We start from the raw sequence: 24,713 nt of genomic DNA, 5'->3' as shown, positions 1-24,713 counted from the left end.
TTTGCAGGAGATCATCCTGATCCACAGAATGCGATTGATAGTCTCAAAATATAATCAATTGATCTTGGTTGCGGGTCTGTTTTTGCTTAAGCCAACTTGTGGTTGTCTTACCAAACAACGGGCAAATTTAACAAGGCAAGGATGAAACACAGGTACAGTACACTAATATCCACTGCTACTTGAGAAAGACTTCCTGGAATAAACATTAATGAACATTAATGACTAAGAAGACTGAGACTTATGTTTTTATTATCAATAAGGCCACAGTAGAAGACACTGAGTTAGTTAAGCTTCAAATATTATTATTAAGTAATTCATAAACATTTATATAAAAGGAATAATTATTCCTCCTCTCCAGTAAGACACATTAGTCCAGTCCTACTGAACCTATTCTTACAAAAGGAAGACCTTCACAGCATGAGAAAAATATTCTACTTATACACATTTCAGCAAGTACATAGGGCCAAATCCTAAATTCAGACAGATGAGTGTGTGACTGAGACGTTTGCGCGAGTCATGTATTAATGTCAAAGGGAGAATTGCGAGAAAAAACAGTTGAGTGACGCACACACATCTGAAGTCATGATTCAGCCCTCAATGTTTAGTTTTAAGTCAAAGGGAAGAGAAATTTAACAAAATCTGAAACAGAACATAACTACGTCTTCCAAATTCTAGTGTAACAACTTAAATGTTTAGCTCTCATTATAAAATCAATAGAGACAAAATCACATTTAATAATAATAAAAAACATGATAAAACTTTAGACCGTCTTCTGTGAACAAAGGACGATGAAAAGAAAAGAGGCAGAAAATGGGTTGGAACGTCACAGTGTTCATGGTTCATTAAATAAAATCTGTCGCATATATTTACATTCTATTGCAAATGAATGATCAGTGAATGTTCTGTACAAATTCTCTCCTGTCATTTTCAATACGCTATAATATGGCAGGATCATAGCCTGGTTAAACCAGACTGAATGCTGCGCTCACCATTGTGCGTTCAGTTGTGTCTGTTTTAACCAGGATAGCAGGATCATAGCCCTTGGAAGATTCTGGAAGAAGAAAAAATGCACTGCATTACAGTAATAGTGCCACTAAAAGCATAACACTCCAAATATTTATTCTGGAACGACCTGGTATGACACGAGTTGAGAAAATGTGACTGAAACTTTTTTTATGTTGTTTTTGGGTCTGTGGTTAAACTCTTGGGAAGACCATCCCAGGTTAGGACATATGGAGAACACAAAATGGAGGAGGATCCATAGAAATAGAAGATGCCCATTCTAGGAACTCTATTTTCATGGGAGAGACTGCCCTGAGGTATTCTGGGAAACCTAGTTCAGGTAACCAATAGTGGTCTGGATGGGAGAGGTTGAATGGTCAACTTCATTTAATTCCCAATTACATCTTCTACTCATGACTTGTTGTAAAGCACTCACAGGAAAACAAATGGCACTTTCTAATTCATGCATGAAACTTACAATTACATTGTTTATCTCCTGCTTTTCGATGAGTACTTAACAAATCATGAGTAAATTAAATGCATGTCTTGGCATTGAAATGGATTTGAATAACAACTCATCATCATCAAGCCAACCAATCATCGCTGTGAGGTCGTCCTTGACCCCCCTCGTCCTCAAACCCTACCCCCTCCGGTGGCTCGGCGGTCCTCACAGTGACGGTCATCACGACGATGCTCCCAGGTGTCGCAGGCGGGGGGTGCATCGGCCTGGGAGGGGTACTGGGCGCGATACTGCGCCTCCATCTCCTCCACCCAGGCTGTACTCCAGTCCCAGACAGGCATGGGATCCAGCTCACCGAAACACTCCCCTCCTTCCCCTCGAGCCGGAGGGAACAGGGCACTGAGGGGCGATGCTGGGGGAGAGAAGTCTGGAGAGGAGAACAAAACTAGAGTTAGTTAACACACACACACACACACAGATGCATGATACCATGACACAACAGCAGACACCATGTGGAGAGATACATGATACCATAATACAAAGACATATATGATACCATGATAAAGAGAGATATGACAACTGATAAAAAGAGATATGACAACTGATAACATGATAAAGAGAGATATGACAACTGATACCATGATACAGAGCGATATGACAACTGATACAAAGAGATATGACAACTGATACCATGATACAGAGAGATATGACAACTGATACAAATAGATATGACAACTGATACAAAGAGATATGACAACTGATACCATGATACAGAGAGATGTGACAACTGATACAAAGAGATATGACAACTGATAACATGATAAAGAGAGATATGACAACTAATACCATTATACAGAGCGATATGACAACAGATACTTTGATACAGAGAGATATGACAACTGATACCATGATAAAGAGAGATATGACAACTAATACCATTATACAGAGCGATATGACAACTGATACGTTGATACAGAGAGATATGACAACTGATACCATGATAAAGAGAGATATGACAACTGATACAATGATACAGAGAGATATGCCAACTGATACCATGATACAGAGATATGAAAACTGATACCATGATGATACAGGGAGATATGACAACTGATACAGAGATATATGACAACTGATACCATGATACAGAGATATGACAACTGATACCATGATACAGAGAGATAAGACAACTGATACCATGATACAGAGATATATGACAACTGATACCATGATACAGAGATATGACAACTGATACCATGATACATAGATATGACAACTGATACCATGATAAAGAGAGAGATGACAACTGATACCAGGATAAAGAAAGATATGGTATGACAACTGATACCAGGATAGAGAGAGCTATGATAACTGATACAAAGAGATATGACAACTGATAACATGATAAAGAGAGATATGACAACTGATACCATGATACAGAGAGATATGACAACTGATACCATGATACATAGATATGACAACTGATACCAGGATAAAGAGAGATATGGTATGACAACTGATACCAGGATACAGAGAGATATGCCAACTGATACCATGATACAGAGAGATATGATATGACAACTGACATCATGATAAAAGAGATACGATAACAGAAAGGTGATATTTTAACAGTGCCAGAGATTGCCTCTTTGTCCTATATCAACAGTAAAAACCTGATGTATGATGCATTTCCCAACTTTTTCATTGGAATTGTCCCCTTGGCCTGGAAAATGACCTTATGGGCCCTGGTCAAAAGTAGTACATTATATATATGGTGCCATTTGGGACACAAGCTTTGAATCCATTGTCTAATTGTCTACTTGTTAATAGCCCATTTGGCAACATGGTGAAGCCATTGACAGGGACCAAAATCCTAATTGATGATCAACTACTTTGATTGATCACTCTCCTCTCTCACACACACACACACACACACACACACACACACACACACACACACACACACACACACACACACACACACACACACACACACACACACACACACACACTTAAGCAATCCTATTTGTAAAATGCACAATCAGGACTCTGTTTCACCGTGGCAACACTCCTGTAATAAAAATAACAATTGGGCAAATGGAATAAAGTTGAATCGGCCGTCTGCAGATTTGGAGAAAGGACAGAGTGATTGATTAAATGACAGTCTGAGAACGATTGCTCGCTAGCACCTTCAATTTGCTGAGAGGTCCTAAGTAATCGCCCGTTGCCACCCCTGAATCCTGAGTGCACCAAATACCTAACACACACACACACGCACAGACACACACACACTTGAGTAATTGCACACAACACACACACACAACACACACACACACACACTCTCCACTGTGTGTGTCTGTGAGATACACTCTCACCTCAATCACATCTATCTGTCCCATAGGTCAGTCTCAGTGGCCACACAACCACTGACATTTCCCACATGTAGTCCTCCCTGAATACAAGACCACTGCTTAACTCTAGTCTAGGCTACATCCCCAGTGGATACAGAGCATGCCGATAAGCTACACAAAGGAAAACTGGTGACACCCGATCGTGTGGTCAATTCCATTTCACTACCAGCTACTCGAGGGAATAAACTACAATTCCATTTATGAGTTGTAAAGTCGTTGTTAAATACTATAGACAATGTTCAATTCATTAATAAACATAACCCTGATGTAGCCTGAGATGTCCACCAAAAAATCTTCTTACACAAGTATTTGATGACCACATAGAGGCTAGAGGTAAAAGAGGAATCTGTTGTAAATCAGACTCCAAGGCACCATTTTAGGATTGTATGGTAAGAGTCCACCACCTAGTGGTAGTTGGTGACAAGACACATCTCAATCGCAAGTAAGCTGTTAAAGTATGATTGGCTAAAGAATGACCTATAATTAATGTGTGAATAACTTTTCTCCAGTAGTCTTGCCTGAGAAAGAGGCTCCACTCATGGACTCTGCGGCCATGGTGGCCAGCACGCGGGCAAAATTGGCATCGTTCATAAATGAGCCGTCCGACGAGCTGATGAGGCTGGTGCGGGTGCTGCTAGCCATGTTGCCCTCTGACACAGATCCCCAGCCATTCCACAGCGAGCCCTCCCATTCGCTGCAGAGCGACAAGGGTGTGCTCTGGAGCCGGGACCGTCGGGAGCCCATTGGCTGGGACTCATGGTCATCAGTCATCCCGTCCTCCAGTTGGTTGGAGGGGAGGGGCCCACAGATGTAGCCCAAGGTGGGAGTGGGGGAGAAGGGGCGGGACAGGGAGGAGGAAGGAGGATTCTCCAGTATTGTGCTGGAAACAGGAAGTGAGGTAAGGTAAGAGGTGAATGAAATAAAAACTACTGATACCCTGTAAAGCAATTCTGTACTAAAACAACACAAACATTATTGTAATATCGAACACTATTTTACTAATAAAGAGACTATATATAAACTCAGCAAAAAAAGAAACGTCCCTTTTTCAGGACCCTGTCTTTCAAAGATAATTGGTAAAATTCCAAATAACTTCACAGATCTTCATTGTAAAGGGTTTAAACACTGTTTCCCATGCTTGTTCAATGAACCATAAACAATTAATGAACATGCACCTGTGGAAAGGTCGTTAAGACACTAACAGCTTACAGACGGTAGGCAATTAAGGCACTAAAGAGGCCTTTCTACTGACTCTGAAAAACACCAAAAGAAAGATGCCCAGGGTCCCTGCTCATCTGCGTGAACGTGCCTTAGGTATGCTGCAAGGAGGCATGAGGACTGCAGATGTGGCCAGGGCAATAAATTGCAATGTCCGTACTGTGAGACGCCTAAGACAGCGCTACAGGGAGACAGGACGGACAGCTGATCGTCCTCGCAGTGGCAGACCACGTGTAACAACACCTGCACAGGATCGGTACATCCGAACATCACACCTGCGGGACAGGTACAGGATGGCAACAACATCTGCCCGAGTTACACCAGGAATGCACAATCCCTCCATCAGTGCTCAGACTGTCTGCAATAGGCTGAGAGAGGCTGGACTGAGGGCTTGTAGGCCTGTTGTAAGGCAGGTCCTCACCAGACATCACCGGCAACAACGTTGCCTATGGGCACAAACCCACCGTCGCTGGACCAGACAGGACTGGCAAAACATGCTCTTCACTGACGAGTCGCGGTTTTCTCTCACCATGGGTGATGGTCGGATTCGCATTTATCGTCGAAGGAATGAGCGTTACACCGAGGCCTGTACTCTGGAGCGGGATCGATTTGGAGGTGGAGGGTCCGTCATGGTCTGGGGCGGTGTGTCACAGCATCATCGGACTGAGTTTATTGTCATTGCAGGCAATCTCAATGCTGTGCATTACAGGGAAGACATCCTCCTCCCTCATGTGGTACCCTTCCTGCAGGCTCATCCTGACATGACCCTCCAGCATGACAATGCCACCAGCCATACTGCTCGCTCTGTGTGTGATTTCCTGCAAGACAGGAATGTCAGTGTTCTGCCATGGCCAGCGAAGAGCCTGGATCTCAATCCCATTGAGCATGTCTCGGACCTGTTGGATCGGAGGGTGAGGGCTAGGGCCATTCCCCCCAGAAATGTCCGGGAATCTCACAGCAAGAACTGGCAAATCTGGTGATGTCCATGAGGAGGAGATGCACTGCAGTACTTAATGCAGCTGGTGGCCACACCAGATACTGACTGTTACTTTTGATTTTGACCCCCCCTTTGTTCAGGGACACATTATTCCATTTCTGTTAGTCACATGTCTGTGGAACTTGTTCAGTTTATGTCTCAGTTGTTGAATCTTGTTATGTTAATACAAATATTTACAGATGTTAAGTTTGCTGAAAATAAACGCAGTTGACAGTGAGAGGACGTTTCTTTTTTTGCTGAGTTTATATTGAATATTACTGACAATAATTTTGGTTGTCTTTAAAAGCCCTTATCAATTGATGTAGTAGAATAGATAGCGTCAAAGCATAGCCCCTCAATCAATGACTCTGACAGTAACCCTCTCACTCTCCGATGGTTGCCACCCCTAGGTTTCCACGGCAAACCTACCTGCGCCTCTCGGCTTTGGGGCTGAGCTCCAGGTGCTGGGTGACTTCCTGTGAGGTCATCGTCACGTCCTGCTCCTCGTCCAATGACAGGCAGTAGGAGGCAGTGGACAGGCGGCTGTAGGAGGGGCAGCCCATGGTGTTGGTGTTGGATGGGGGGCCGCGGAGACCGGACGCAGCACACACAGACTGGAGAGACCCGGCATCCACTGTCAGCTTAATGGACCTGCAGGACCTAGGTGTGAAGAAAGGGTCAGACGGTAATTTCCAATACTTCAGACTAAATTCATGAGACATTTATAAGTTATATTCTTCAAGAATCAACGTGTGTATCATACATTAATGACAAAATGGCTAAATCACAGAGTGGGCCTTTAAGCCAAAATATTAGTATATTATTTATATTAGGTATAAGCCAAAAATGAGACTCTAGTGTAGGAGAAAATCACACAGGTAGTCACACTTGGTGCTTAGTTGCCTAAATGTACTGTAGTTACAAGAAATTCCCATTTATTTCGTGATAATAGTGCTATTCCTTGCAAGAGAATATAGTCGTACTATAACTTGAATTGAGCAGTTTTCTTTGTTAACACTGTGGTTACATGTCATTCATGGTCATGTAAATTGGCATTTGATTGGTGCGTCTTGGTTGCCGTTCTAAGAGCCTTGTCAAGGCCCTGTCATCGGGGCTAAGAGAAAGGAGGAAGTACAATCATTTCCCCCAGCGGGAGACAGGAAACCACTTCAGGCCATACGGTTTTACTATAATGGCAGAGGAAATGGAGGGAAGCAGAGCGCAGTGGCTCATTAGAGAGTGGGGAATGGGAGAAGCTGTGATAGATTGGTGTCAGGAAGAGGTCAACAGGAAGTAAACAAGGGAGCCCTGTGGCAGAGTGTGAGAAACACATGGCTCATAGATGCTCATGTGCTCAGATGTACTGTAGATGACTGGTCTTATTGATTCAAGGGGCTAAATACAAGGTCCATAAGGAGAAATGATGAAGAACCCTTTGATCCTTGGTTATTGTTCAGAAGGATGTCTCTGAGAGCACCAATCATCAACACACTACAGGGGAGTTATTAATATAATGCTACAGCCAATGAAAGATGTAACAGATGGTAAATTTATTGAGCTCAGTTTGATGAGTATTCTCTCATGTGTCATGTGTGGTAAGTGTTAGTCATCATAAGTATCCTTGGTCTTGAGAATGGGTCAGGACGTCTTGAACAGTGGCACGGAGAGAGCGGGAGTGGGATTGGGGAGTCTTGCCAATGTCTATGTGTATGTCTGTGGGTGTCTGTGTGGGTGTGTGTGTCTGTGGTTATGTTTGTGTGTACATGCATGTGTGTGTGTGTTCCGTACCCTTCCTCTGAGGTGAGGCTGTGTGTGTCTGTGGTGTCGTCCATGGGCAGCGGGGGCGGGGTGGGCAGCATGTCCACCAGGTGCAGTGAGGCTGAGTAGTGCAGGATGCCGGGTGACGCCAGGGGTTTGATGCACTCTGAGCGCCCACCTGGAGGAAGAATACACACAGGCACCAAGGTCAACACAACAACAACAACAACAATAACTGTCAAGGGCAGTGGTTCTGTACCATCCATACCTGAGGGAACAATCAGCGTTGCACATACTTGTTCTAGCCCCGCACTAACACACCTGATTTAAGAAAAGCAGCTAATTTCCAAGCCCTTGATTAGTTTAATCAGGTGTGCTAGTGCTGGAATAGAACAAAATCGTACATACCCTGGGGGACAGTGAAAACACTTGTTCTAATTGTCCATGAGAATTAAAAGCCTTTAGGGTATGAGTGGTGTAAGATGACAGTACAATACCTGGTGGGAGGTGGCTGAGCCTCTGTTTATAAGGCACTCCCCTCACAGCCAGCGCCTGGCTCCTCGACGACACCAAGGGGGCGCTGTTCACCGCATGGAGCTCTGGGGGAGGGGACAAAGTCTGTGACTGAACAGTAACTACAGATCGATGTTCACCAATAGCAAAGACATCAAAACCATGTAAGAAGGCCACATTGACTATCACCTCGTTTGTAATTCTTCTCCCATGATTCCTTGAGCACGCCCATCTTGGGCTGGGCTGGGGGCAGGGCCTGGCCATCCGTGACCAGCGTGGTCTTGACAGTGGTGGCAGGATGGGAGATGCGCACCGTCTCTGCGCTGTACTGGGAGGAGTGTGAGGAGGAGGAGGTGTGGCAGTGGGGCCTCTTGGGGCATCGGGTGGGGCTGTTGAATGTCTTGAGGCCGTTGCCCGTAAGGTCCACGTAGAACGTCCCGTAGATACCGCAGCTGTCGGGCACGATAGGGACAGCCGAGTCCAGGGAGCCGGGGTCCTTCTTGGCTGTGATTGGCAACGCTGGAATAAGAAGAGGACCACTATCTGTTATCCTCAATTATCTTAAATGCTGTGCTTCCACTTGTGTGGATTTTAAAAAGCTTGCTTCAACTTGTGTGGATTTTAAAAAGCTTGCTTCTACTTGTGTGGATTTTAAAAAGCTTGCTTCCACTTGTGTGGATTTTAAATGCTGTGCATACACTTGTGTGGCTGGAATTGTATTTTTGAGTTGTCAAACAAATGATCGATCTAAGATTGGAGAAATTCTGGATCAAGTGTATTGTTTACATAGCAGAGGTGGTTAACTGAGCTTCCATAATGAATAGCAGAGGTAGCAGATGAATAGCCTCAGACCTAAAAATCTATGTTAAAAGCTTACACTTTTAGCACACAGGGCAAACTAACTGAGTACTGAGTTGCATTATCAACTGGTCCAGGGCCAGTCTTTTATATCCAACTATTAACGCTTATATTAAGAACTGTGGTAGGATTAACTGATTCTAGACAAGCTGTAAAGCAGAACTCACTGGTCTTCCTGAAGCCTAGGTTCTCCTGGCTCTGAGCCCATGTGCCCTGGTACGTCTCGCCACTCTGGGCCGGTCTCCACGCACCCGAGATCCACGGTGAGTCTGGGGCCGCCATTCTGCAGAGACACAGGTCAATCAGTCAGTCAGTCAGTCAGTCAGTCAATCCCATGTATTGGGTATGGTTAAAATGGCAAAACTAGGAGGCACATACAGTGGATCCGATCATATTATACATTTATTTATTACAAAACAAAAAGTAGTTGTCACGATCGTCTTGAGAAGTGGACCAATGCGCAGCGTGGAATGTGAACATACTTTATTATTTAGAGAACACCACACGAACAAAACAACAAACGATACGAAACGTGAAGTCCTTGGTTACAACACAAACCATACGGAACAAGATCCCACACATGACAATGCCCAAACGGCTGCCTAAGTATGGTTCCCAATCAGAGACAACAAGCAACAGCTGATTCACGTTGCCTCTGATTGAGAACCACCCCGGCCAACATAGAAACACAAGCACTAGAATATCACCCTAGCACACAAAACACAAAGAAACAACACACCCTGGCTCAACATAACAGAGTCCCAGAGCCAGGGCGTGACAGTACCCCCCCCCCCAAAGGCGTGGACTGCGACCGCGCCAAACATAAACCGAACAGGGTAGGGCCGGGTGGGCATTCCTCCCCGGAGGCGGTTCCGGCTCTGGGCTTGACCCCCACCCTCCCACAAACCCCTCAAAGCGCCCCTGGTCCGGTCTGGCCCTGCTGGCCGGAGCTGGACTGAACACTGGTGGAGCGGATTGCTCTAGCTCCGGAGTGGAGCAGCTGACCGGTGGAACAGGCACGGGCTGTGCCGGACTGATGACGCGCACCACAGGCTTGGTGCGGGGAGCAGGGACGGGCCGGACCAGGCTGACGACGCGCACCATTGGCTTGGTGCGGAGAGCAGGGACGGGCCGAACCGGGCTGACGAAGCGCACCACAGGCTTGGTGCGGGGAGCAGGAACAGGCCGGACCGGGCTGACGACGCGCACCACAGGCTTGGTGCGGGGAGCAGGGACGGGCCGGACCAGGCTGACGACGCGCACCATTGGCTTGGTGCGGAGAGCAGGGACGGGCCGAACCGGGCTGACGAAGCGCACCACAGGCTTGGTGCGGGGAGCAGGAACAGGCCGGACCGGGCTGACGACGCGCACCACAGGCTTGGTGCGGGGAGCAGGGACGGGCCGAACTGGGCTGACGAAGCGCACCACTGGCTTGGTGCGGGGAGCAGGAACAGGCCGGACCGGGCTGACGACGCGCACCACAGGCTTGGTGCGGGGAGCAGGGACGGGCCGAACCGGGCTGACGAAGCGCACCACTGGCTTGGTGCGGGGAGCAGGAACAGGCCGGACCGGGCTGACGACGCGCACCACAGGCTTGGTGCGGGGAGCAGGGACGGGCCGAACCGGGCTGACGAAGCGCACCACTGGCTTGGTGCGGGGAGCAGGAACAGGCCGGACCGGGCTGACGACGCGCACCACAGGCTCGGTGCGAGGGACAGGAACAAGCCGGACCGTACTGGGAACACACACCATGGCCCTACGCGGGGATCAGGAACGGGCCGGACCGGACTGGCAACACACCCCAGTACCTCTCGCCGTGCCTCTACATTCTCCTTCCCCCTGGTGACCAGTGACTCCCGTAACCTGGCGGCCTCCTTTGCCAACCCGCTGAACCACTCTATCCCGGCCTCCTGCTGCCCCGTCGTCCACGGCGTGAGCCCCCCCCTAAAAAAATTCTGGGCGTCTCTCCTCCCCATGGGCCAGGCCTCCATGGCTCTCGCCAGACTCTTGCTCCACTGCTCCAAAGTCCAGCCTCTCTCCTCCTCCCGCGGCTTGACCCTGTCGAGGTTGATATCCTTCAGAGTCACCTCTGGCGTTGGCTCCTGGACACGCTGCTTGGTCCAGTTATGGTGGGATCTTCTGTCACGATCGTCTTGAGAAGTGGACCAATGCGCAGCGTGGAATGTGAACATACTTTATTATTTAGAGAACACCACACGAACAAAACAACAAACGATACGAAACGTGAAGTCCTTGGTTACAACACAAACCATACGGAACAAGATCCCACACATGACAATGCTCAAACGGCTGCCTAAGTATGGTTCCCAATCAGAGACAATAAGCAACAGCTGATTCAGGTTGCCTCTGATTGAGAACCACCCCGGCCAACATAGAAACACAAGCACTAGAATATCACCCTAGCACACAAAACACAAAGAAACAACACACCCTGGCTCAACATAACAGAGTCCCAGAGCCAGGGCGTGACAGTAGTGAAATCCTTTTCAATGAGCCACACTCTTTGTCTTCCACCTACCTGTGTTTGATGATGAGGTCTTCACTGGCCAACCTGTACAAACCTGCAAAACCCAGAGTAACAGTCACTTAGTCTGGTTGATTTCACAATGAGGTATCACAGCTTATACAGGAACATTGGAGATGTTAATGGTAATCCTGTCATTTAACACTACAATGATATAGATGCTAAAGTATCCTTGATATAAATTCTCATATAGCATTTTACCTTGAATGATGAGACAAAGTCAAAAGTAAAAACCAACCTATGTAAGTAAAAGTATGCCTGCTACTATACAACCTTGTGCGGGGTAAAACCTCTAGTTACACATCAAATAGCCACAACCTCTCTTGTTTTAGCCAAATAATACTCACACATTAAAACCTGATTAGCAGCTAACGCTAATTACGTACCCATAACAACACAGTTGATCAGCATAGCATGACATATCCATGCTAAGATAACCTATGCTAAGCTTATGCTATGCTAAAGATACAACAAATAAGCTAGCCCCCACTTCCAGCCCAGACAGACCTTTAGCCTTGCCTTGGCCTCGTCCCAGGTGGTCGCCGGGTCGGGTGTGACGGCGGTACAGGCAGACGGCCATCACCATTAGGACGCACCACAGGAGGGCGCCAACGCTTCCGATGAACACTGGGTCCCTCAGCACAGACAGGACCTGAGACAGGTCCCTAATGGGGCCGTCTGACTGGGGGGCCCCGAACCTCGGGGAGTCTGGAAGAGGGAGGGTAGGAAAAAAAAAAAAAAAGACATAAAGAAATTAAAACACACTCACAGAGAGAGCGAGAGAGAGAGAGAGAGAGAGAGAGAGAGAGAGAGAGAGAGAGAGAGAGAGAGAGAGAGAGAGAGGGGGGGGGGTAGAGAGAGAGAGTGCGAGAGAGAGAGAGAGAGAGAGAGAGAGAGAGAGAGAGAGAGAGAGAGAGAGAGAGAGAGAGAGGATAGAGAGAGAGCGCGAGAGAGAGAGAGGGATAGAGAGAGAGAGAGAGAGAGAGAGAGAGAGAAGAAAAGAGACAGACAGACAGAAATAAAATAATGCAGAGACAGAGATCATGATAGATGGAAACACTATCACACACGATTGACAATGTGGGTATATACACTACAAGTCAATAGTTTGGAAACACCTACTCATTAAAGGGTTTTTCTTTATTTTTACTATTTTCTACATTGTAGAATAATAGTGAAGACATCAAATATATGAAATAACACATATGGAATCATGTAATAACCAAAAAAGTGTTCTTCAAATAGCCACCCTTTGCCTTGATGACAGCTTTGCACACTCTTGGCATTCTCTCAACCAGCTTCACCTGGAATGCTTTCCCAACTGTCTTGAAGGAGTTCCCACATATGCTGAGCACTTGTTGGCTGCTTTTCCTTCACTCTGCGGTCCGACTCATTCCAAACCATCTCAATTTGGTTGAGGTCGTGGATTGTGGAGACCAGGTCATCTGATGCAGCACTCCATCACTCTCCTTCTTGGTAAAATAGCCCTTACACAGCCTGGAGGTGTGTTGGGTCATTGTCCTGTTGAAAAACAAATGATAGTCCCACTAAGCCCAAACCAGATGGGATGGCATATCGCTGCAGAATGCTGTGGTAGCCATGCTGGTTAAGTGTGCCTTGAATTCTAAATAAGTCTCTTCTTCTTATTGGTGTCCTTTAGTAGTGGTTTCTTTGCAGCAATTCGACCATGAAGGCCTGATTCACACAGTCTCCTCTGAACAGTTGATGTTGAGATGTGTCTGTTACTTGAACTCTGAGGCTGGTAACTCTAATGAACTTATCCTCTCCAGCAGAGGTAACTCTGGGTCTTACTTTCCTGTGGCGGTCCTCATGAGAGCCAGTTTCATCTTAGCGCTTGATGGTTTTTGCGACTACACTTGAAGAAACGTTCAAAATTCTTGACATTTTCCGGATTGACTGACCGTCATGTTTTAAAGTAATGATGGACTGCCGTTTCTCTTTACTTATTTGAGCTGTTCTTGCCATAATATGGACTTGGTCTTTTACCAAATAGGGCTATCTTCTGTATCCCCCCCTATCTTGTCACAGCACAACTGATTGGCTCAAATGCATTAAGTCCAGAAATTCCAGAAGTCCAGAAATTAACTTTTAAGAAGGCACACCTGTTAATTTAAATGCAGTCCAGGTGACTACCTCATGAAGCTGGTTGAGAGAACGCCAAGAGTGTGCAAAGCTGTCATCAAGGCAAAGGGTGGCTACTTTGAAGAATCTCAAATATAAAATATAAAACACTTTTTTGGTTACTACATGATTCCATATGTGTTATTTCATAGTTGTTATGGTTTCACTATTATTTTACAAAGTAGAAAATAGTAAAAATAAAGGAAAACCCTTGAATGAGTAGGTCAACTATTGACTGGTAGCGTATGTACATATATATATATATATATATATATATATACAGTTGAAGTCGGAGGTTTACATACACCTTAGCCAAATATATTTAAACTCAGTTTTTCACAATTCCTGACATTTAATCCTAGTAAAAATGCCCTTTCTTAGGTCATTTAGGATCACCACTTTATTTAATAATGTGAAATGTCAGAATAATTGTACAGAGAATGATTTATTTCAGCTTTTATTTATTTCATCACATTCCCAGTGGGTCAGAAGTATTTGGTAGCATTGCCTTTAAATTGTTTAACATGAGTCAAATGTTTCGGGTAGCCTTCCACAATAAGTTGGGTGAATTTTGTCCCATTCCTCCTGACAGAGCTGGTGTAACTGAGTCAGGTTTGTAGGCCTCCTTGCTCGCACACACTTTTTCAGTTCTGCCCACACATTTTCTATAGGATTGAGGTCAGGGCTTTGTGATGGCCACTCCAATACCATGACTTTGTTGTCCTTAAGCCATTTTTCCACAACTTTGGAAGTATGCTTGGGGTCATTGTCAATTTGGAAGACCCATTTGCGACCAAGCTTTAACTTCCTGACTGATGTCTTGAGATGTTGCTTCAATATATCCACATAATTTTATTTCCTCATGATGCCATCTATTTTGTGAAGTGCACCTGCAGCAAAGCACCCCCACAGCAGACTGATCAAGTCTTTGTCATTGGGCAAACGTACAAAATCAGCAGGGGATCAAAAACTTTTTTCCCTCACTGTATATATATATATATATATATACAGTGCCTTGCAAAAGTATTCATTCCACTTGGCATTTTTCCTATTTTGTTGCATTACAACCTGTAATTTCTAATTTAAATGGATTTTTATTTGGATTTCATGTAATGAACATACACAAAATAGTCCAAATTGGTTAAGTGAAATTACAAAAATTACTTATTTCAAAATATTCAAAAAAATAAATAACGGAAAAGTGGTGCGTGCATATGTATTCACCCCCTTTGCTATGAAGCCCCTAAATAAGATCTGGTGCAACCAATTACCTTCAGAAGTCACATAGTTAGTTAAATAAAGTCCACCTGTGTGCAATCTACAGTGGGGAAAAAAAGTATTTAGTCAGCCACCAATTGTGCAAGTTCTCCCGCTTAAAAAGATGCGAGAGGCCTGTAATTTTCATCATAGGTACACGTCAAAAATGACAGACAAAATGAGAAAAATAAATCCAGAAAATCACATTGTAGGATTTTTAATGAATTTATTTGCAAATTATGGTGGAAAATAAGTATTTGGTCAATAACAAAAGTTTCTCAATACTTTGTCATATACCCTTTGTTGGCAATGACACAGGTCAAACGTTTTCTGTAAGTCTTCACAAGGTTTTCACATACTGTTGCTGGTATTTTGGCCCATTCCTCCATGCAGATCTCCTCTAGAGCAGTGATGTTTTGGGGCTGTCGCTGGGCAACACGGACTTTCAACTCCCTCCAAAGATTTTCTATGGGGTTGAGATCTGGAGACTGGCTAGGCCACTCCAGGACCTTGAAATGCTTCTTACGAAGCCACTCCTTCGTTGCCCGGGCGGTGTGTTTGGGATCATTGTCATGCTGAAAGACCCAGCCACGTTTCATCTTCAATGCCCTTGCTGATGGAAGGAGGTTTTCACTCAAAATCTCACGATACATGGCCCCATTCATTCTTTCCTTTACACGGATCAGTCGTCCTGGTCCCTTTGCAGAGAAACAGCCCCAAAGCATGATGTTTCCACCCCCATGCTTCACAGTAGGTATGGTGTTCTTTGGATGCCACTCAGCATTCTTTGGCCTCCAAACACGACGAGTGGAGTTTTTACCAAAAAGTTCTATTTTGGTTTCATCTGACCATGTGACATTCTCCCAATCCTCTTCTGGATCATCCAAATGCACTCTAGCAAACTTCAGACGGGCCTGGACATGTACTGGCTTAAGCAGGGGGACACGTCTGGCACTGCAGGATTTGAGTCCCTGGCGGCGTAGTGTGTTACTGATGGTAGGCTTTGTTACTTTAGTCCCAGCTCTCTGCAGGTCATTCACTAGGTCCCCCCGTGTGGTTCTGGGATTTTTGCTCACCGTTCTTGTGATCATTTTGACCCCACGGGGTGAGATCTTGCGTGGAGCCCCAGATCGAGGGAGATTATCAGTGGTCTTGTATGTCTTCCATTTCCTAATAATTGCTCCCACAGTTGATTTCTTCAAACCAAGCTGCTTACCTATTGCAGATTCAGTCTTCCCAGCCTGGTGCAGGTCTACAATTTTGTTTCTGGTGTCCTTTGACAGCTCTTTTGTCTTGGCCATAGTGGAGTTTGGAGTGTGACTGTTTGAGGTTGTGGACAGGTGTCTTTTATACTGATAACAAGTTCAACCAGGTGCCATTAATACAGGTAACGAGTGGAGGACAGAGGAGCCTCTTAAAGAAGAAGTTACAGGTCTGTGAGAGCCAGAAATCTTGCTTGTTTGTAGGTGACCAAATACTTATTTTCCACCATAATTTGCAAATAAATTCATTAAAAATCCTACAATGTGATTTTCTGGATTTTATTTCCTCAATTTGTCTGTCATAGTTGACGTGTACCTATGATGAAAATTACAGGCCTCTCTCATCTTTTTAAGTGGGAGAACTTGCACAATTGGTGGCTGACTAAATACTTTTTTCCCCCACTGTAAGTGTCACATGATCTGTCACATGATCCAGGCTCTGTCGCAGCCGGCCGCGACCGGGAGACTCATGGGCGGCGCACAATTGGCCCAGCGTCGTCCAGGGTAGGGGAGGGAATGGCCGGCAGGGATGTAGCTCAGTTGATAGAGCATGGCGTTTGCAACGCCAGGGTTGTGGGTTCGATTCCCACGGGGGGCCAGTATAATTTTTATTTATTTATATATATGTATTCACTAACTGTAAGTCGCTCTGGATAAGAGCGTCTGCTAAATGACTAAAATGTAAAATGTAAATGTAATGATCTCAGTATATATACACCTGTTCTGAAAGGCCCCAGATTCTGCAACACCACTAAGCAAGGGGCACCACCAAGCAAGCGGCAACATGAAGACAAAGGAGCTCTCCACCAGGTCAGGGACAAAGTTGTGGAGAAGTACAGATCAGGCTTGGGTTATAAAAAAATATCAGAAACTTTGAACATCCCACGGAGCACCATTAAATCCATTATTTAAAAATGGAAAGAATATGGCACCACAACAAACCTGCCAAGAGAGGGCCTCCCACCAAAACTCACGGACCAGGCAAGGAGGGCATTAATCAGAGAGGCAACAAAGACACCAAAGATAACCCTGATGGAGCTGCAAAGTATCTGTCCATAGGACCACTTTAAGCCGTACACTCCACAGAGCTGGGCTTTATGGAAGAGTGGCCAGAAAAAAGCCATTGCTTAAAGAAAAAAATAAGCAAACACGTTTGATTTTCGCCAAAAGGCATGGGGGGGTGAGGGGTAGAAGGATTACTGTTATACTATTCCAGGTACCTTCACTTTTGATACTTAAGTATATTTTAGCAATTACATTTACTTTTGATACTGAAGTATATTTAAAACCAAATACTTTTAGACTTTTACTCAAGTAGTATTTGCTGGCTGACTTTCACTTTTACTTGAGTCATTTTCTATAAATGCATCGTTACTTTTACTCAAGTATGAAAATTGGGTTGTTTTTCCACCACTGACACTAACACATACAATGTTACACACATCTGTTTAATTAATCTTCAAACCTTCCAACCCACATTGACGCTTTCAATAAACTGGACTGCAAATTGCACGAATCTACTATTGCAGTCTTGTTTTATGTAAGGTTTCGTAACCCTGTGGTCTTTGGTTGACCATACAGATATCTGTGGCGTGTTGTCACTGACCTATGACCAGTCTATGGGGGTCACTCTGCACCCCGACGCCAGCTCCGTTGACCGCTGCCACCTGGACCCAGTACTCTTTTCCCGGGTACAGAGGGTTTATTTCCAGACTGTGGGTCCCACTGTCCACTGTCCAGTTCAGGTACTGCTGCTCCTCCGACTGCACACACCACAACTAGACAGGACAAACGCACACACAGAGCTCAAAGAGGGAACCAGGGATGCATTACAGAGAACTGTGTGTGTGCGTGTGTGTGTGCGCGCGTGCGTGTGCACTCAGGTAATTGATTCCACAGCAGAGGTACTATGAAACTCTGGTCAGGGACAGCAGCCTTTTGTTCCAGCCCAGCACACCTTTGATTCATATTATCATGGTCTTCTTCTATCAGGACTGCTTAGTTGAATCAGTTATTTTGCAGTTGAACAAAAGCTTGCACACCAGGGTTGCAGAGGACCCCCTATCAACACAATGTCTAATTAAATTGTGAATGTGAATTTATTATGTTAAAAATAGTACAAGGTCATTGAAAAAGAGGGTTGTTTCAAAACTTTACATAATGTCAGGCATATAGAGAAAAAAACTCACCCTAGAATTTCTTGCATGCTCTCAAACGTGTCATAAAACACATTGTGGAGCATACAAGAATGCTTGGTGCTAGATTTTTCAGGCATAGATACAAGGTAAAGGTGTAGGTAGCCATCTTGTTCTTACCTGGTATCCCTGGATGATGCCGTTGTGAGCTTCGTGGGGTGGAGGCTCCCAGGTCACATGGACCGTGTCATTGTGGTCAGGGGCCATCGTTATGGAGACAACCTGAGGTGGGGCGTTAGGCACTGCGGGAAGATGGAGTGTAACAATACATGTGTAAAAACATGACCCATCTTGATTCAAATCATTGTTTTTTAATCTTCATATTGATTTTATTTATTCAATAAAGTTGGACTACTCCTGAGCTACAGTCTCCAAAGACACACCTACAGTATACAGTGCCTTGCAAAAGTATTCATCCCCCTTGCCGTTTTTTCTATTTTGTTGCAATACAACCTGTAATTTAAATGGATTTTTATTTGGATTTCATGTAATGGACATACACAAAATAGTCCAAATTGGTGAAGTGTGATGAAAAAAATAACTTATTTCAAGATATTCTAAAAAATAAATAACGGAAAAGTGGTGCGTGCATATATTTATTCACCCCCTTTGCTATGAAGCCCCTAAATAAGATCTGGTGCAACCAATTACCTTCAGAAGTCACACAATTAGTTAAATAAAGTCCATCTGTGTGCAATCTAAGTGTCACATGATCTGTCACATGATCTCAGTATATATACACCTGTTCTGAAGGGCCCCAGAGTCTGCAACACCATTAAGCAAGGGGCACCACCAAGCAAGCGGCACCATGAAGACCAAGGAGCTCTCCAAACAGGTCAGGGACAAAGTTGTGGAGAAGTACAGATCAGGGTTGGGTTATAAAAAAATATCTGAAACTTTGAACATCCCACGGAGCACCATTAAATCCATTATTAAAACATGGAAAGAATATGACACAAACCTGCCAAGAGAGGGCCGCCCACCAAAACTCTCGGACCAGGCAAGGAGGGAATTAATCAGAGAGGCAACAAAGACACCAAAGATAACCCTGAAGGAGCTGCAAAGCTCCACAGTGGAGATTGGAGTATCTATCCATAGGACCACTTTAAGCCATACACTCCACAGAGCTGGGCTTTATGGAAGAGTGGCCAGAAAAAAGCCATTGCTTAAAGAAAAAAATAAGCAAACACGTTTGGTGTTCACCAAAAGGCATATTAGAGACTCCCCAAACACATGGAAGAAGGTAATCTGGTCAGATGAGACTAAAATTGAGCTTTTTGGCCATCAAGGAAAACACAATGTCCGGCGCAAACCCAACTTCTCTCATCACCCCGAGAACACCATACCCACAGTGAAGCATGGTGGTGGCAGCATCATGCAGTGGAGATGTTTTTCATTGGCAGCGACTGGGAAACTGGTCAGAATTGAAGGAATGATGGATGGCGCTAAATACAGGGAAATTCTTGAGGGAAACCTGTTTCAGTCTTCCAGAGATTTGAGACTGGGACGGAGGTTCACCTTCCAGCAGGACAATGACCCTAAGCATACTGCTAAAGCAACACTCGAGTGGTTTAAGGGGAAGCATTTACATGTCTTGGAATGGCCTAGTCAAAGCCCAGACCTCAATCCAATTGAGAATCTGTGGTATGACTTAAAGATTGCTGTACACCAGCGGAACCCATCCAACTTGAAGGAGCTGGAGCAGTTTTGCCATGAGGAATGGACAAAAATCCCAGTGGCTAGATGTGCCAAGCTTATAGAGACATACCCCAAGAGACTTTTACATTTACATTTACATTTTAGTCATTTAGCAGACGCTCTTATCCAGAGCGACTTACAGTTAGTGAGTGCATACATTTTCATACTGGCAGCTGTAATTGCTGCAAAAGGTGGCTCTACAAAGTATTGATTTTCGGGGGTTGAATAGTTATGCACGCTCAAGTTCTGTTTTTTGGTCTTATTTCTTGTTTGTTTCACAAAAAAATTATTTTGCATCTTCAAAGTGGTAGGCATGTTGTGTAAATCAAATGATACAACCCTACCCCCCAAAAAAATTAATTTTAATTCCAGGTTGTATGGCAACAAAATAGGAAAAGTGCCAAGGGGGGTGAATACTTTCGCAAGCCACTGTATTCACATACTTTTTGGTTTACAGTTGATAACAGCCAACTAACTGTTTTGAACCCTTCCTTACCTGTCTCAGGTACACGCAGGTGCCTGGTGTTGCTCTCGCGGCCGTACAAGCTGCTGCCGTAGGGACGCACTTTGAACTCATACTTGTAGCCCCTCTTGAGCGGGCCGACCAGTGTTTGAAAGTTGGGTAGTGGCACCCTCTTAGCAGCCCAGTCCGAACTGGCGGGCAAGAGAGAGCGATAGAGGACCTCGAAACCATCCAGGTATTGAGGCTGGGTTGGGAAGGACTGAAGCTGAAATAAACAGAACAAAAAGGAAAGACACAGTTATCAAGCAATAATAAGATATGCCCTTTTGGAGTGTAGAAACTAGAGTTGCAATGGGAGGGTATATTACTGGTAACTTTCAAATTTTATCAGTACACTACCAGAACTTTGGTAACTTTCAGGTTTGGGGGGAATTGTATCACATGACAGTGGCCATTTTGGGAACTTCAGATTATCTAATGGGAACTTCAGAAGTGTCTAATTATCTATAGCCTTCTGCGTGGCCTTATTTCATGTAGAATATATAAAATAATCAAATAAGATTATTTTAAAATAACAAATACAATGACAAAGCTGTAAAACATTATCCTAAATATAAACCATCAACTTAGTGAATACCATTGGTGTTTAATATGAGGGTTGCGACATGAAATGTTATTTATATATTTTTTTACACTTTTATTTCCTTTACTATGTCAATATGTCTTTTGTTGAAAATCTTTTGCCGCCAAACTGGTGGCAGTTATGAAAAAAGTCAATAGTTGGAAGAGTTGCAAAGTTCATTGAAAATAATGCCATTGTTGATTAGATGCTTTTTTCATTAATTTGGCTATTTAAGCAATAAGGCCCGAGGGGGTGTGGTATATGGCCAATATACCACAGCTAAGGGCTGTTCTTATGCACAACGTAACGTGGAGTGCCTGGATACAGCCCTTAGCCGTGGTATATTGGCCATATACCACAAACACCCGAGGTGCCTTATTGCTATTATAAACTGGTTACCAATGCAATAGAGCAGTAAAAATATATGTTTTGTCATACCCTTGGTATACGGTCTGATATGCCACTGCTGTCAGCCAATCAGCACTCAGGGCTTGACCTACCCAGTTTATAATCCCTCTTTAACCATATGGTATATCCACTAGAAACTCATGGACAATATGGACGCAGATATAAAAAATGAATACTATCTATGAATACATCTTACAAAATGTATTCATAGATAGTATTGCCATTGATTACCTGATAATTACAAAAATTACTGAACATTCTGGTAACTTTGTTAAATGACCAGTAGTTTTGCATTCTTTGAATGTTATCTGTAGGTAGGTTTCCATCCAATTGGTGACAGATTCTCATGCGACTAGTCTAGAATCTGCATAAAGAAATATGCGCATTTTCCCACCAGTGTTGTGTTTCCACCAAATGGACTTGTTGCGGATAAAAATCAGTGTGTGATGACATAGTGCACACAAAATTAACTTTTTAGTCTAAGTTTTCATGTTCCTAATAAAGTTCGCAGATACAGTGCGGGTAGGATAGCCTACATGATGAGATTATTATGGATAAGAGCGAGAATATTTGTATTCGTCAAACGGCAGTCAAGCATCGATCATCATGTCACCAGAATAAGACCCTCAATATTTATTGGAAAGGAGCATCGAGATCACTGTGCACTTTCACCACCCAGTGAAGTTCATCATAATTTATTTAATCTGTATCCTAATAAACTGCATAGTTTCCCCAAGTCAGAGTGGGAGGACCACACACCATATCATCACGTGACTCCAAGTTTACTTCAATATGACGGTTATTATATAAATATTTGCGCATAAAGGCGTTTCCACCACCATTTCTCGCATAACTGATTTTACAGACACAAAAAGATCCCACCATGTCGAACTAACAAATGATCTGTCGGCATTTATAAAATTGTACCGAAGCTTCCTGTTTCCATCACAGCTGTCATTCTTTTTTTTATATACGGTATGCCTTTACTCGCATAACAACTGTGGATGGAAATGTGGTTTGTGACATGAAAATAATGTTCTAAACAAACATAAAAAATGGCAGTCCTGAATTAGTTCAGCAAAATGTCAATTCCTTACATTAGGAGTTCCTTATTGAAGTGTTAGCTGGGGGATCTCTCAACATCTTGATGCAGTCATCTGTTATGTGCAAACAGTTTTCATAGTAATATATGCGCCTCCATGTGACGTGTCTGATGTCCGTACCTTCCACTGCACTTGGGACATGTTGGAGTTTGGAGTCAGCACCGTCACATTCTCCAGAGCTATGCGCAGGGCCGACAACTCTCTGTGAAGGTCCCTCTGTCTGGTGCTTGCAGCTTCTGTGAAGGAGGGAGAAAAATCTTCATAGAAAATAATTTTGTACACTTTGAAGTACATAAATTGAAGTTCCCTACTGGCACTGAAATTGACACAAACTAAACTCCATGTAACAAAATAAAGTCCCATAGTGATCCTAAAAACAGTTTACTTTAGAACCACACTAATTTCCGCCACCATCTCACGAACATCATAAAAAATAAAAAGTCAGGTTTTTGTTTGTGATACATCCTGCTGCAAGTATCGTGAATAATATGATCCTTGTTTTGCATTCCAGTAGAGTTTGCGGTGTTCCCTTGGGAGAAAGAAATACATACTATTCTAGCTGTAAGTAAATAGGATAGGACAGGATCAACTTTAATTTCCCTCAGGGGGAAATTGTTTTAGACACACAGTACTGCTGTATACAAAATAAACACTGAACATTACACATTCAACAAATACACAACACATAGATGTAGTGGTGAAGGCCCAAGCTAAGCGCTCTTACCCTCCACCAGGAGCTGTGCGCTGGCAGTGACCACCCCCATGTCGTTGACAGCTGTACAGGTGTACCTCCCAGAATCCTGTGGTGTCACGTAGTGGATCTGGAGGCTCTGGTCAGGATTCACTAGATACCTACAGACATGACACAGCAACCAACACAACATTCACTATAGCAACTGTATGAAATTATTAGAAATCAAAGAATTACATATTATTATTAATATTATTGTATAGTAATAATGCATTTCATGACACATGTACTGACTGTGCTAAGGAGTAGCTCAAAGAGGCACAAAGATCATAACCCCAATACTTTTGACTACTTGAATACACATAATGTAAGTGAATTTGTTAAAATACTTTTGGTTCCTTAAAACAGGGGGACTATGTACAAAAAGTGCTGTAATTTCTAAACGGTTCACCCTCAAATTAAAGCTGACAGTCTGCACTTTAACCTCATAGTCATTGTATCATTGCAAATCCAAAGTGCTGGAGTACAGAGCCAAAAATATAAATATTGTCACCGTCCAAATACTTTTGGACCTCCTGTATATAATAATATAAGCCATTTAGCAGACGCTTTTATCCAAAGCTACTTACAGTCATGCATACAAACCCCATGTTGTAATACATGTTCAATGTCTTATGTCATTGTTTTTTAATGTTACATATACTGTATACCTCATGTCAAGATATGCACCTCATGTCAAGGACAGTTGTTAGTGTAGATTTAATGGACAATAAAGCTTTTTTTTGTTGCATCAAGAATCAGACCTGCCGTTGGGCAGAGGGCCCTGCTCGCGGCTCCACTCCACAGCAGGCATGGGGTCTCCTTTAGCCTCGCAGTAGAACTGGGCAGACTCCCCCGTCAACACCGACACATCCTGAGGCTTCAGCACCAACACTGGCTTGGCTGGGGATGGAGAAAGCATGGGCAAATACACAAATAATGGTTATTCATATCATATTTCTAAGCATTCAATTCCATGCCATCCCTTTTATCAATAGCAAACATTGACATACCTTTTTCACACTGTTGTGCCGACCCAAACTGTACAGAGCGGACTCTGTTCTTTTCACATTTTCATTTCCAGCATCGTTC

General features: G+C 44.0%; 1 protein-coding gene across 1 annotated transcript in view; it reads right to left on the bottom strand.

The window, feature by feature from the left end:
* Positions 1 to 280: 280 nt before the first annotated feature.
* The window catches only part of LOC311142253 (roundabout homolog 4-like), a 40,037-nt gene continuing 15,604 nt past the window's right edge, over positions 281 to 24,713 (bottom strand). Inside the window, exons 5-20 of the mRNA XM_084177873.1 lie at positions 24,386 to 24,524; positions 23,616 to 23,743; positions 23,012 to 23,127; positions 20,792 to 21,023; positions 18,718 to 18,839; positions 18,009 to 18,180; positions 12,249 to 12,449; positions 11,736 to 11,778; positions 9,364 to 9,479; positions 8,528 to 8,857; positions 8,323 to 8,424; positions 7,856 to 8,003; positions 6,497 to 6,727; positions 4,410 to 4,753; positions 1,647 to 1,907; positions 281 to 1,051 (exon numbers count right to left, since the gene is read on the bottom strand). Coding sequence (XP_084033999.1) covers positions 963 to 1,051; positions 1,647 to 1,907; positions 4,410 to 4,753; positions 6,497 to 6,727; positions 7,856 to 8,003; positions 8,323 to 8,424; positions 8,528 to 8,857; positions 9,364 to 9,479; positions 11,736 to 11,778; positions 12,249 to 12,449; positions 18,009 to 18,180; positions 18,718 to 18,839; positions 20,792 to 21,023; positions 23,012 to 23,127; positions 23,616 to 23,743; positions 24,386 to 24,524 — 2,774 coding nt within the window. The 3' untranslated portion in view covers positions 281 to 962. The remainder of the gene's footprint in view (positions 1,052 to 1,646; positions 1,908 to 4,409; positions 4,754 to 6,496; positions 6,728 to 7,855; positions 8,004 to 8,322; positions 8,425 to 8,527; positions 8,858 to 9,363; positions 9,480 to 11,735; positions 11,779 to 12,248; positions 12,450 to 18,008; positions 18,181 to 18,717; positions 18,840 to 20,791; positions 21,024 to 23,011; positions 23,128 to 23,615; positions 23,744 to 24,385; positions 24,525 to 24,713) is intronic.

The sequence above is a fragment of the Coregonus lavaretus genome (assembly GCF_964263955.1).
Source record: "Coregonus lavaretus genome assembly, chromosome: 15".
Lineage (NCBI taxonomy): Eukaryota > Metazoa > Chordata > Actinopteri > Salmoniformes > Salmonidae > Coregonus > Coregonus lavaretus.
This window is presented reverse-complemented; position numbering and strand designations above follow the sequence as displayed.